A 12,908-nucleotide genomic window follows, 5' to 3' on the forward strand; every position below is an offset into this window, starting at 1 on the left:
ATATATCATTGTGTGGAGTAAGATGTATGACCTGAGTGTCATGGATATTAGCAATTAATTATGTGGAGCTGAGGATCGAGCCCAGGGACTCACATGTGCTCTACCACTGAACTACAGCCCTAGCCCATAGGTGATCATTTCATTAAGATTGGGATAGAATAAAAGAACTTGCGATTTCCCAGTCTATGACTGTTAGGTGACACAATATTTGGTCAATAGCAAACAATGAAAGTGGTGTCGATTGTGAATTTATTGTTATTCAATAAATTCTGACATTGTGGAAAGACACAAACATGTTAATGGTATTGCTTGTGTACAACTGTAAGGTAAATCTCATGGCCATTTTGTAAATGAGGAAAATGAAGTATAGAGAACTTAAGAGACCTATTCAGAATCATATATACGTAGCAAGGCTAGGACTGGCATCTGGATTATTAAATTCAATTCAATTCCCACTGTACCTTCTTTTCAGATGAAGATACTCATGATTTTCCCCTGTTATAATTAATTAGTATCAGTGATGGGACAAAGTTTGGGTTTTGGTATTTGAAATCTATGCGTGCTGCCACTTCCTTGTCCATACCCAGCTGCTAGATCTCATTAATCGTAATGCTTTTCCCCCACCAGTGTGGTTCGATCCGAGGCACCACATAAAAATAAAAAATAAATAGAATAAAGGTATTGTGGAAAAAATCTATTCTGCAACCTGCTTGAAAAAGCAGCCTACCATGATGGCAAAGAGCAAAGACTGAAGTCAAATCACCCAGGTTTGAATTCCAGCTCTGCTACTTAGCAATTTGAACTCAGGCAAGTTATTTATCATTGCTAAGCCTAAATTTCCTCATCTGGAAAATGGGGATGTGTTAAAAATATTACTTGCCTCATAGGGTTATCGTGAGAATGAATGCATTAATAGCTGAAGAGGTTAGAATAGTACCACACTATCTGTTTGTTAAATTAAAACAAAATAGAACAAAACACAGCAATCCACCCAGCTAACATCAATAAATAAAAGTCAGTTTCTTAGTTGCTATCCATTTATCTTTTCTAGACTGGAAACCATTGTGGACCCATACTTGAACGTCCACACCTTAAAATCTAAGTGCTCCAAGACTGGGGGTTTCATCTGTCTTGCTTACTGCCATATACTCAGGGTTTCCTACAACAAAGACGCTCCAAGACACTCACTCAACATATACTCAAAATAAAAATGGAGGGTAACCACTTGACTTTATGGAGTTGTCCCAGGAATTCCCCTGCTAACCAAAGAATAAACATGATGTCACATCTTCCTGACATGAGTATTTCCATCGTGTTACTTTTGAAAAGGCATCTGTTTCACAGTCATGGAGCATGGCAGGTAAGAGTAGGGGTTCTAGAGCCAGATTTTGGGGATTCAAAAACTGGCTCTCTCAGAAGATGAATCAATTTGAGAAATCACTTTATAGATCTGTATCATGAATCCTTCATCTACAATAGGGAGTTGGTTTTGAAGATTACATGAAATAATACATCAGAAAAAAAAAAGCCAAGAATAGCACCTAGCCTGTAGTAAGTACTTGATAAACGTTGGTTACTGCTGCTGTGAAGAGTAGAAGAATTGCCTTTTTCCATGTTCCATAGAGAGAAAGGCCCTCAACCTCACCACAGGGTATGTTCAAATCAACTGAAATGTCAGGTGTATCAAAATAGGTCTTTTGACAACTCAAACCTAACCATTCTGTTATGTAAAGTGTATTATTTTTTACTCTTTATCAAGAATCCCATCCAGAGCATCCTCTAGCATTAGTGGTAGCACCAGCAAAGATGCCCCAGATCTCAGGAATCCACTAAACAGAGAACCAAGAAGACCAAATGTTCAAGACATGTGCAGTCCTTTCATTGGGACCCAAGAAAAAACCTGAACCCAGTTTTTAAAAAGATCTCCAACATTTTTTTCTATACCCTCATCCAAAGGAAATAGAGCTTTAAGATCCATCCACCCTTCTACCCACAACCGTTCAAGATCCATTTAGTGCCTACCCTATGCCATATACTATGCTAGGTTCTATTGATAATGTGCCAAATAAGACACAGTCCCTACCATCCATCTGATTCCACTTCAGAAAGGGACAGACATAAACTAGCAATCACAAAATGGTACACATGTTTGGGAGCATAACAGACCCAGGATGCTCCAGGTACCACCTGAGGAGTAGGAATCATGAGGTGTCTCTACAAGATTGTCTTTGAAATTACTAGAATTGTTTTTTTTTTTTTTTTTTTTTGTCGCCTTCAGATACACAAACTAAGTCAGTATAACATCACAGGCCACTCAATATCTAGGCCCCATGTCGTCATCCTTACCCAAATTAGTTGATCCTTTCCCACGCTCACTCTGGCCTCCAGGTGCAGCTGAAAAGCTCACGTTGTAGTTGGGTCGGTTCTGGGGAGAGGAGTGTGGCATGCTGGCCTGTGGCTTGGACTGTGGCTGCTGCCAGCTATAGCTGCTTCCCTGCTGCCATCCTCCACCCATGGGCTGGGGAGATGCTTTCTGTGGTGAGCTGAGAGGTGGAAATCCTCCACCCAACCCAGTTGGCGTGGTGGGTTTGCTGGCAAATGAAGAGCTACCTACAGAAAGAAGGGGAGAAAGAAGGGAAGGCTCTTTTGAATTACCTCTAACTCTTGCGTCTCAAGATACTGTTTGCAATGACTTCAGTGAAAATGCCTCGAATGATAGCACAATTAACCTTCCTAACAGGTGAAGAAATTGCAGGAATATCTATTATTTCCCTAATCTCCACAATGACATTTTAAGGCACATATTCATTCATTCTTTCTTCAGATGAACAAACTGCAGTTCAGAGTACTTAAATGATTTTGTCAAAGTCACTCAGCCAGAATGTGGCAGAACTGGGACTTGAATCTAGACTTTTGATTCTAAGACAGAAGAGCCCTGGCTCTTCCCACAGTGCCACCCCTCCCTCACCTTCCACTTCTGAGCAGATTTTATTTCCTCACGATAGTAAAAACTAACAAATGACAAGATCAGGGACTAGAGCAAAGTTCACACACTAAGGAGCTACTTAACCTTCAATGATCAGAATTAATTATTCTTTGCTGTGTGAGTAAAGCATGGATAGTGCCCAAGAACAAATAAAATTATTTTAAATTTTTGCAAGTAAATTTCATTTTCACACTGCTTGCATTTCATTATAATGTTTGAAGAGGTAAAATGAGAAGCTGAACTATGGTGAGCTCCAAGGACCCTTCCATGCTAAAATATATATACAACTAAGTTTATACAGCTCTTTAGAATTTTTAAATGTGGTTATATGCATGCGTACCTTTGATCTACACAAGTGCCTAGTGTCCAGCATAGCACCTGGCATATAGTAGATGTTCAATAATACTAGAGGAAGAATGAATGAATAAACAATACATGCAAGAATCAATGGTGATGCTGGGTGTGGTGGCACACACCTGTGATCCCAGCGGCTCAGGTGGTTGAGACAGGAGGATCTCAAGTTCAAAGCCAGCCTCAGTAAAAGCAAGGTATTAAGCAACTCAGTGAGACCCTGTCTCTAAATAAAATACAAAAAAGGACTGAGGATGTGGCTCAGTGGTTGAGTACCCCTGAGTTCAGTCCCAGTAACCTCCCGCCCCCCCAAAAAAGAATGAATGGTGAATGAGTGACAGAGCTGGGCTCAAACACAGGTTGACTCCAAATCCAATGGCAGTAATATAACATTTCCAGGGAGAAGAAAAGAGGAGTCCCAGGATCAGAATAGAGGGGAAATATCTATAGGAAAAAACTTACTATCCATATTCCTGCCACATCATCACTCAGCAGGTAAGTAGTATTACTGGCCTCACTTTAAAGAGGAAGAAATCAAGGCTCAGAAAGGTTTACTGACATCTCATGAGCACGTGGCTAGTTAAGTGAGCTGGACTTGACCGTATGCATCCTGCCTCATTTTCTGCACCCCAAATCCCTAATTCCTCCCCAAAGCTCTGACTTTTTTCTATAACTGCTCCCTTATGATCTCTTCTTTCTACAGATATTTCCCCTCTGTTCTGACCCTGAGACTCCTCTTTCCTTCCCCACTATGAAAACTGTATTATGGCTACTGGACTTGGAATCACCGTGTGTTTGAGCCCATATCTGTCGCTCACTCACCATTCATTTTTGCATGCATTAATTTATTCACTAGTATTTGTTGAACACCTATTACATGCCAGGCATGATGCTGGGCACTGGAATTATACACAAAACAAGATACGGAAAATCCTTCAAAATCTAAAACATCTCAAGACCCCTTTAAACCTCAATTTCCTCATCTGTGAATTTAAAACTATTTCTATATTCTAGGTATAGTAAGGCACAAAAACTGTATGAAAGCACTTTATAACCCCCGAATTAAGTGAACTAAGAGGCATTATATATTATAAAATAAGGCAAGCTCCTATGCCAACCACATGCCTGGTGTACCATATGGACTCAACAATACCTGGTCTTAGGAACAGGTAATGGCAGGGTTTGTGCTAAAGTGTGGCATGGCCCTTGTCATTCTGTAACACACAGCATGAGACCTCTCCATGTGTCCCAGGAGTCCTGTAAATAGCACCTTAACATACACCTAACGATGGATATTTGAACTACCCTGGGGTTTCATTTGTATTTTATGGAAGCTTACTTTATTCTAAATATATCTGTTTAATTATTTTAAATGTTTTAAATATGGAAAACCCTAAAGAACTACAATAAAAAACACCTACCATGTTCCCACCACACTCATCACTCATTGCTATTTTATCAAACACTATTGAGCCAGGCCGCAGACACAGTGTGAACTACTGCAGACACTGACCCTGCCTTTCCTGGGGCCCAACACTAGGACTTTCTGATGTCAAACCTTCCAAGCTTCCAGAATATTTTCTACACTGGCTAAGCAATTCTAATTGTTACTGCCACTGTTAGCAGTGAATTGACAGAAATACAAATCAGTAGCTAAGCCCAGAGGTCACTGCTACGGTCATCAAAGCAGAAGCAGTGCTTCTCACACTTGACTGCCATCAGAAGGACCTGGTGGGGGAAAATTTTTTTTTAATGCTCCATCCTGTGTAGCCCACCCTAGTGGGTATTTTACATTTGACTAAGAGTTCTCTCTTACAATCTATTGGAAGCTCCAAAGAGCAGGAATATGATCTGCCTTGGTTCTCTATTACAGCCTGAATTCTTAGCAGAGAGGAGGTAATTCCTATTGAATGAGGGAGTGAAGGCCCAAGGGTCAAAAACCATTGCCAAGATGAGCTAACGCGATCTTCCTTCCCACTCTCAGCTTTACCGGCTCTGAATTTGTTTCTGCTCAGAGTGGCTAAGACCTCCAAGTAAGTAAGTCTGGAAGGGATGAGAAGTCCCTTCTTCTTCAATTTCCCTTTTAATCCATTAACAATTTCTACTGAATTCCTTTACTAAATATCAGGTAGTTACTCTGCCATTGCTTAGTTTCATTATCTTATTTTCTCTGGCAGCATCCTGCAGGTGGCCTTTCCCATACTCACTCCTGCCCTGTTCATACCAGTTCTCTACAAAATGTCCACAGTCATCCTCCTAAAATGCAAAACTAACTGTCTCCTCAATTTGCACTCAGATTGGAGTCCAAACCAATACTGATGATTTTCCTGAGTTAGACATACTTGTTCAACACCATACCCCCACCCTTCTACCACAGATCCCAGCTCATCCTGCTCTCCAGAATTGGGAGGGGCTTTTAAACACCCCCTCCCCTCTGCCTGCACTCCTTTCCCTGGCTTAATACTAACCATACCACAGGTTTCAATTTAGAAGCCATTTCTTCTGATCCTTTTATTGCCCCTAGATTCTGGCTTAGGTTATCTCAGTATATCTATGAACTTCTTCAATCCTTCAGTTCCTGTCAGATTGCAGCTTCTATGTAACACAAGAGGTCACCTGGGAGCTCATGTGTGAGATAATGCAAGAACATTCAAAGACAAAGTGAATAGATTATGAGAGTTGTAACTTAATCAATGGCTTCATCCACTGATGGGGATTAACCTGGTGATAACTGTAGACAGGTAGCAGAGAGGGTGGGGCCAGAGGCCATAGGTCACTGGGTGCATGGTTTGAGGATTTATATTTTGTCCCTGGTAAGTGGGGCAACCCCCGCCCCATTTCCCTCTCTCTTTCTCTCCTTCCTGTTAACATTGTCCTGAGTTGCCATCCTCCTCCACACTCTTCTGCCATAATGTTCTGTCTCACTTTGGGACCAGAGTAATGAAGTTGGCCATCTATGGACGGAGACCTCAGAAACCGTGAACACCAAATAAACTTTTCTTTTCTCTAAAATTGTTCTTGTGAGGTCTTTTAGTCACGGTGGCAAAAAAGTTGACTAAAAACACATGTGAAAACTATTGGGTAAAAGTCAAATAAGAAGTAGTATATTCTCATGATTATCTCAAAATCTCTCTCCCAGATTACTTACTAGCTACAAAGGGAAATGGATAACTGCACAGTGAAGAAATGGGGCAGACATCATCTGCTTGGAAAATTAAGATCAAACCCAAACTGAGACTTTTTTCTCCATCAGTCTGTACCTATCAAATGTCAATATCATAAAAGATGGAGTAAGGCTAGGAATGTTTTCAGATTAAAGGAATCTAAAAAGACATAACAACTAAATGTAAGATGTAACACTGGATTTTTAAAAAGAACTTCCTATAAAGATCACCTCTTCAGAGAGGCCTTTCTTAACTACCTACTATCTAAAATAACATCCCAGCCCATCCATCATTTACTACCTCCTTCCTTTCCTTATCTGACTCTTTGTCTTTTTCTTATTTCTTCCTCCATAGCACTTAGCATGGGGGTATGAGTGCAGGCTCCAGAGATAGACATCTTGGAGTCAAAGCCTTGTGACTTGGGTATGTTATACAAACTTTTGTGCCCCAGTTCCCATATCTATAAAATGAGGATTATAATATGTTATGATTTGGATATAAAGTGTCCCCCCAAAGCTCCAGTGTTAATGCAGGAATAGTCAGAGGTGAAATGATTAGACTATGGTAACTGAAATATCATTAATCCATCCTCATCTGAATGGACTGACTGGTAACTGTGTGTGGCTGGAGGAGGTAGGTCACTGACAGTGTGCCCTGGAAGGGTTCATCTTCCCTGTGGCTTGCTTCCAAAACATTTCTCCTATAACCACTATTAACTTATGGCGAAAAACATTGGAGATATGGACCCTTCCCCTTTTCTTTCTCTCTGTTTCTTGTCTGTCATGAGTGCAACAGCACTCCTCCACCTCACTCTTCCGCCATGATGCTCTGCCTCACCTTGGGCCCATAGCAATGGAGTCCATCCACCATTGACCTCTGAAACCATGAGCCAAAATAAACTGTTCCTTCTCTAGGTTATTCCTTTCAGGTACTTTCACAGTGATGAAAAGCTGAGTAACACCTAATAGTTCCTACTTCAAAAGATTTTAGGAAGATCAAATTAAATAATATAAGTAAAACATTAAAATAGTACCTGTTTCATCGTAAAACCCTCAATAAATATTAACAGTCTTTCTTTCTTTCTTGGTACTAGGAATTGAACCCATAAGTGTTTTACTACTGAGCCATAGTCTTAGTCCTTTTTTTTTTTTTTTTTCTATTTTGAGACAGGGTCTCATTAAGTTGCCCAGGCTGGCCTCAAACTTGCAATCTTCCTGCCTCAGCCTCCTGAGTAACCGGGATTACAGGCATGTACCACCACATCCAGCTTATTATTTTTATGACTTGACATTGTATTATATACTTATTCATTTACTGTTTTTTTTCCCCCTTTCAGATTATAAGCTAGAGGAAGGCAGGAATTTTGTTCTCTTTTTGTTTGGCTGGTTTTTATTAAAATAGTGCTAGCTAGCACAGAGAAACCACATAGTAAATATTTGATGATGAAAAAAGATATAAAAAATGAATAGTCAGTGGTATTTTAAGTAGAATTTCACCTAATGTTATTACTTAAAACTTTGAAATTTACATTAAGATACAAAGAAGGGAAGAGAAGAAGACGACTCTACAAAATAATTTCGAAATTTCTTAAAAAGAAAAATACATCTAAAGAGTATAAATGCAAAGTTGGGATTTTGACACAATGACTGGCAAAAATGGCAGCCATGTTCACTCGGCCTGAAGATAATTTGGCTTTGAATGTCTCAGGAGGAGTTTCTGAGAACACAGACTATTAACATGGCCAATGCAAACCTTTGTGTCAGGGCCACCCAGTGCTTACTTAACCACTCTGGACTGCCCTAGAGAAGGAGGGAAGAAAGAATGAGTTTTAGACCATGTACTTCAATGAATGCTCCTTGAACATAGGTTCCTCAGTAAAACAGGTTCACTATCATATCCCCATGGAAGGGCATCAACATGAACACTAACTCTCAAAAGTTTTGCAGTAATCAAAGTCCACCAAACCCAGTGTTTTCCAAACTCACTTGCTCACAGAACATTTGTCCTGTATCTTCTGTTAACTTATGGTGAAAAACATGAAATATGACCAAGAGAGTTGATTTTTTTGTATAGTATTTTATAAACTGACCACACAGAGTGTGGTTAAGGGGAGCAAGAAGACTAAGAGAGTGAGACCCTCACAGTAAGGTTTCTGCAAGGGTGGCGTCATGTGATACAAAGCCACCTGACCACCCTCATCTCTGGCCATTTCTCTACACATTACCTTTGTTACAGTCAAACCTTAGTGTCATATGCTCCCAGAAGCTCTAACTACATTCATGTTACAAATTTATAAATGGCCACAAGCATATAAAAAGAGTCTCAGCATCTCTAATTATCAAGGAAATGCAAATCAAAATGATGATGAGATATGACCTCACACATGTTAGGATGGCCATTATCAAGATCAGGCAATAGAAAAATAAATTAATAGAAATTATTTCCAACCCAATATTTAATGCCTTTTTTAAAAACGTCAATTTTAAGTTGCAGAATATAGCTTAATTGTATATACTATTTTAGGTCCTGGGTAGCAGTGACAGTTGTGATGACCGAGATTTGTATTTGAAGCTTTTTAGCCTCAATTGAAATTTATATTTTAGCAGGGAGGAAGAGTAGGAAGAAAAGAGTAACATTAAACAGAGACATGAGATGGGAGGGAAAGGGAGAGAAAAGGGAAATTGCATGGAAAAGAAGGGAGACCCTCATTGCTATACAAAATTACATATAAGAGGTTGTGAGGGGAATGGGAAAATAAACAAGGAGAAAAATGAATTACAGTAGATGGGGTAGAGAGAGAAGATGGGAGGGGAGGGGAGGGGGGATAGTAGGGGATAGGAAAGGTAGCAGAATACAACAATTACTAATAGGGCATTATGTAAAATTGTGGATGTGTAACCGACGTGATTCTGCAATCTGCATTTGGGGTAAAATTGGGGGTTCATAACCCACTTCAATCTAATGTATGAAATATGATATGTCAAGAGCTTTGTAATGTTGTGAACAACCAATAAAAAAAAAAAGAAATTTATATTTTAACCTGCAATGCTTGTACCTAGTGTTCCAAGGTCAGCAAAAGGATCCAGAGTCTGGGGCTTGTTGTGATGGGTAGGAGTGCCATGTGAGGATCCTGTTGGGCTAGTGGCAGCTGATTTGCTTCCCATCCCAAAACCTCCTAGAAAGGAAATAAGAGTATTGAAAATGAGTCAGTTCTCAAAGACTGAATTCTAAAATTCAGAATTCTAGAGCTACTAGCCAAATTAGGACAGGGTTTAGAAATGTATCAGGAGTTTCTAGACCCTGTTTCTCTGACTTGGTGAAAGGTGACAGGGACAAGGACAAGGCACAGAACAGGCACATGCTCTTTCCTGGCCATACACAGTAATTATGATTCTCATTGTTTCCCTCTCCTGTTGCCTGACTTCATTCTTTCCTATGGCATTTGGAGTCAGGCCGGGATGGGAAGAATTCTGGCTCTGCTTCTTCCTACCTAAGTGACCTTGGGCATCTTGCCCAGCATTTTTGAGTTCAACATTTTACTATTTTTTTAAAGCAAATACTACAAAATCAAAATCACAGGCAATAAAAGGAAAAAGTAGACAAATGGTCCTACATTGTACTTAAAAATTGCACAGCAAGGGAAACAATCAACAGAGTAAAACGACACATCATGGAATGAAAGAAAGAATTCACCAACTTGTATATCTGATAAGGGGTTAATATCCAGAATATATAAAGAGCTTCTATGACTCAATAACAAATGAACAAATAACATGGTTGAAAAATAGTTAAAGAACCTGAATACACATTTCTCCAAAGAAAACTTATAAATGGCCACAAGCATATAAAAAGATTTTCGACATCTCTAACCATTAGGGAAATGCAAATCAAAATGATGATGAGATATGACCGACCCCACACTTGTTAGGATGGTCGTTATCAAAATGACAGAAAATAACAAGTGCTGGGGAGGGTGTGAAAAAAACTAGAATCCTTAGGCACCTATCAGTAGGAATGTAAAATGGTGCAGCTTCTGTAGAAAATAGTTATGAAGGTCCCTCAAGAATTTTATAGTAGAACTATCTTATGATCTAGCCACCCTAATTCTGGGTATAAATCTAAGGAATTAAAAGCAGGAACTCAAAGAGCCACTTGCACACCCACGTTTATGGCAGCGCTATTCACAACAGACCAGAGGCAGAAGCAACTTAAGTGCCTATTGACAGTGAAAGACAGAAAACGTGGCATATATGTAACAGGGAAGATTATTCAGCCTTAAAAAGAAATAATTGTTGTCATGTAGTACAATATGGATGAACCTGAGACATGTGAAGCAAGATAACCCATCACAGAAAGAAAAATGCTGTAAGATTCCACTTATGTAAGGTATCTAAAGTGTACAAACTCCTAGACAGAAAGTAGAACGATGAACAATCATTACCTGGGGCTGAAGAGAGCAAGAGATGGGAAATTGTTTTTTGGTGGATGTGGAGTTTCAATCATGCATGATTGTCAGGGGGTTCTGGGTCTGTTGTACAATATGCATGTGTTGACTGTATTCTTGGAAATTGTATGAAAAATACATTTTTATGTTATGACTTTTTTAAAGCCATAATGAAAACAAAAGGAAACAACAACTGACTCAGAAAATTGTGCTAAGTACCTTGTCAGTGTGTGTGTGTGTGTGTGTGTGTGCGCGCGTGTGCACGAACACAATGTTAGGAACTCAGTGACAGAGAACACAGACAGTTCTCAGTTGAAGACAGAGTAGCCATGAGAAAGTTACAAACAGATCCAACCCAAAACAAGCATTTTGCGAAGAAAAAGTATTCTTATTTATTCAGTGAAAACATTTGTTATTTCACTTAAACTTGCATAACTGTGGAGATAAAAATTATTATCCCCATTTTGTAGATAAGAAAACTGAGTTATAAACTTATCAAAAAATTCAAAAGTTTCTAAGTGGTAGAGTTAGACATGCATCAGATCTGTCTGATCAGTACTGTCATGTCATCATGTCATCTTTAGGGATGATGAACACAAACTACATAGGTGGGCTACAACCCCTATAGGTATTCACCTCATCTTGGGTGAAGGATTATGCTTGCAATTAGCAATTGGTTAAATGTGTACCAAAAAGAACCTGCTGGCGTTTACCTGGTTTAGCATGCCAGTCCCAACCTCCAGAGACATCTGGCTGAATGTTCACAGCAGGGGTGCTAGAAGCTACAAAGGGGGAGAAGAAAAAGAGTGAGAACAAGATCCCTCAGAGGCCACTTTCTTGAGTTTATATAGGACAAAGCCACCCCTTCAGCACAGCCTGCCTAGCTTCTCAAGTTCCCACCGCTCACGTCTCCTGAGCTGCCTCCACACTCTGTAGCACTTAGCATTTTCTGCCTTTCTCTATGGATGCTCACATAAGGCTTCAGAGAAGCCATAGACTATTCACCTCTGTTCCTTCTTTGCACCACCTTTGTTTTACCGAAGTGTTTACCCACTTGGGATTATAATTGTGTGTATCTGTCTTCATTAAACTGTGGCTCCCTTGAAGGCAAGAATTCTCATTCAACTTTGTGTTTCCCACCTCTATACTTAATGGAGTGGGCAATAAGAAAATTGGGGGAAAATCCAATTTTAAAGGAAACTCAATTCACTTTAGCTCAGCATTAACAAGGGTACTGAAGCATGATCCACTTAGAACTGAAATTCTGTTTTCTCCTCTATTGTGACATGAACTGAGAATTATGAATCATTTAGAGCATGTATTAGGCAATGACTGGATACCACCCACTATGCTGGTGACAGGGGTGTGTCTCTTGTCACTCAACAGAAACCTATTACAGCTTCAAAATAGATCATTCTGACCCTTCTCAAAGATCCAAACATAGAATTTGAAAGAAATGTTCTGCTGTAAGAAAGAATTTCTTTCTAAGGTACCATTAAGTTTTGCCCATAAAAATGAGTAAGTAAAATGCAAACACAAAGTATGCTTCCCATTTGTACGTTAAAAAGCACACACTATTATCGGCAATAATGACTCTTTCCTTTCTTCTCCTCCCTTCTTTTCCCACATGAAATCTGAAGTGGAAATTAGACAAATTTGCTATCTGATTTCCTTTAAACTCTGATCTTAGTCTTATATCCCTACAAATCACTAGCACTTCAAACTTATTAACAATCAAACCCACAAATCCCTGATAACTACCTACCATATGCAAGGAACCATACCAAGGAGCAGAAACCTAAAAGACACACTGCCTAACCCTGAGAACTTACAATCAGCCAGAGATATTAACCAAAAAATAATAACAACTACCTAATAATTAAAACTCTATTTTGCCTTTCTTTATGGTTAGTTGTTTACTTGTGCTTCCAACAACATTTCCCTAGTGATTATTCTCTTCAGG

At 39.4% G+C, this 12,908-nt stretch overlaps 1 protein-coding gene across 7 annotated transcripts in view; it reads right to left on the bottom strand.

Annotated features, from left to right (window-relative positions):
* The window catches only part of DNAJC6 (DnaJ heat shock protein family (Hsp40) member C6), a 179,112-nt gene that overhangs the window by 8,418 nt on the left and 157,786 nt on the right, over window positions 1–12,908 (bottom strand). For all 7 annotated transcript variants that reach the window (XM_081306159.1, XM_081306162.1, XM_081306156.1 and 4 more), the window contains 3 exons: window positions 11,659–11,727; window positions 9,557–9,676; window positions 2,347–2,610 (listed from right to left, as the gene is read on the bottom strand). In XM_081306159.1, coding sequence (XP_081162285.1) covers window positions 2,347–2,610; window positions 9,557–9,676; window positions 11,659–11,727 — 453 coding nt within the window. The remainder of the gene's footprint in view (window positions 1–2,346; window positions 2,611–9,556; window positions 9,677–11,658; window positions 11,728–12,908) is intronic.

Source organism: Spermophilus citellus, assembly GCF_964194105.1.
Source record: "Spermophilus citellus genome assembly, chromosome: 9".
Classification (NCBI taxonomy): domain Eukaryota; kingdom Metazoa; phylum Chordata; class Mammalia; order Rodentia; family Sciuridae; genus Spermophilus; species Spermophilus citellus.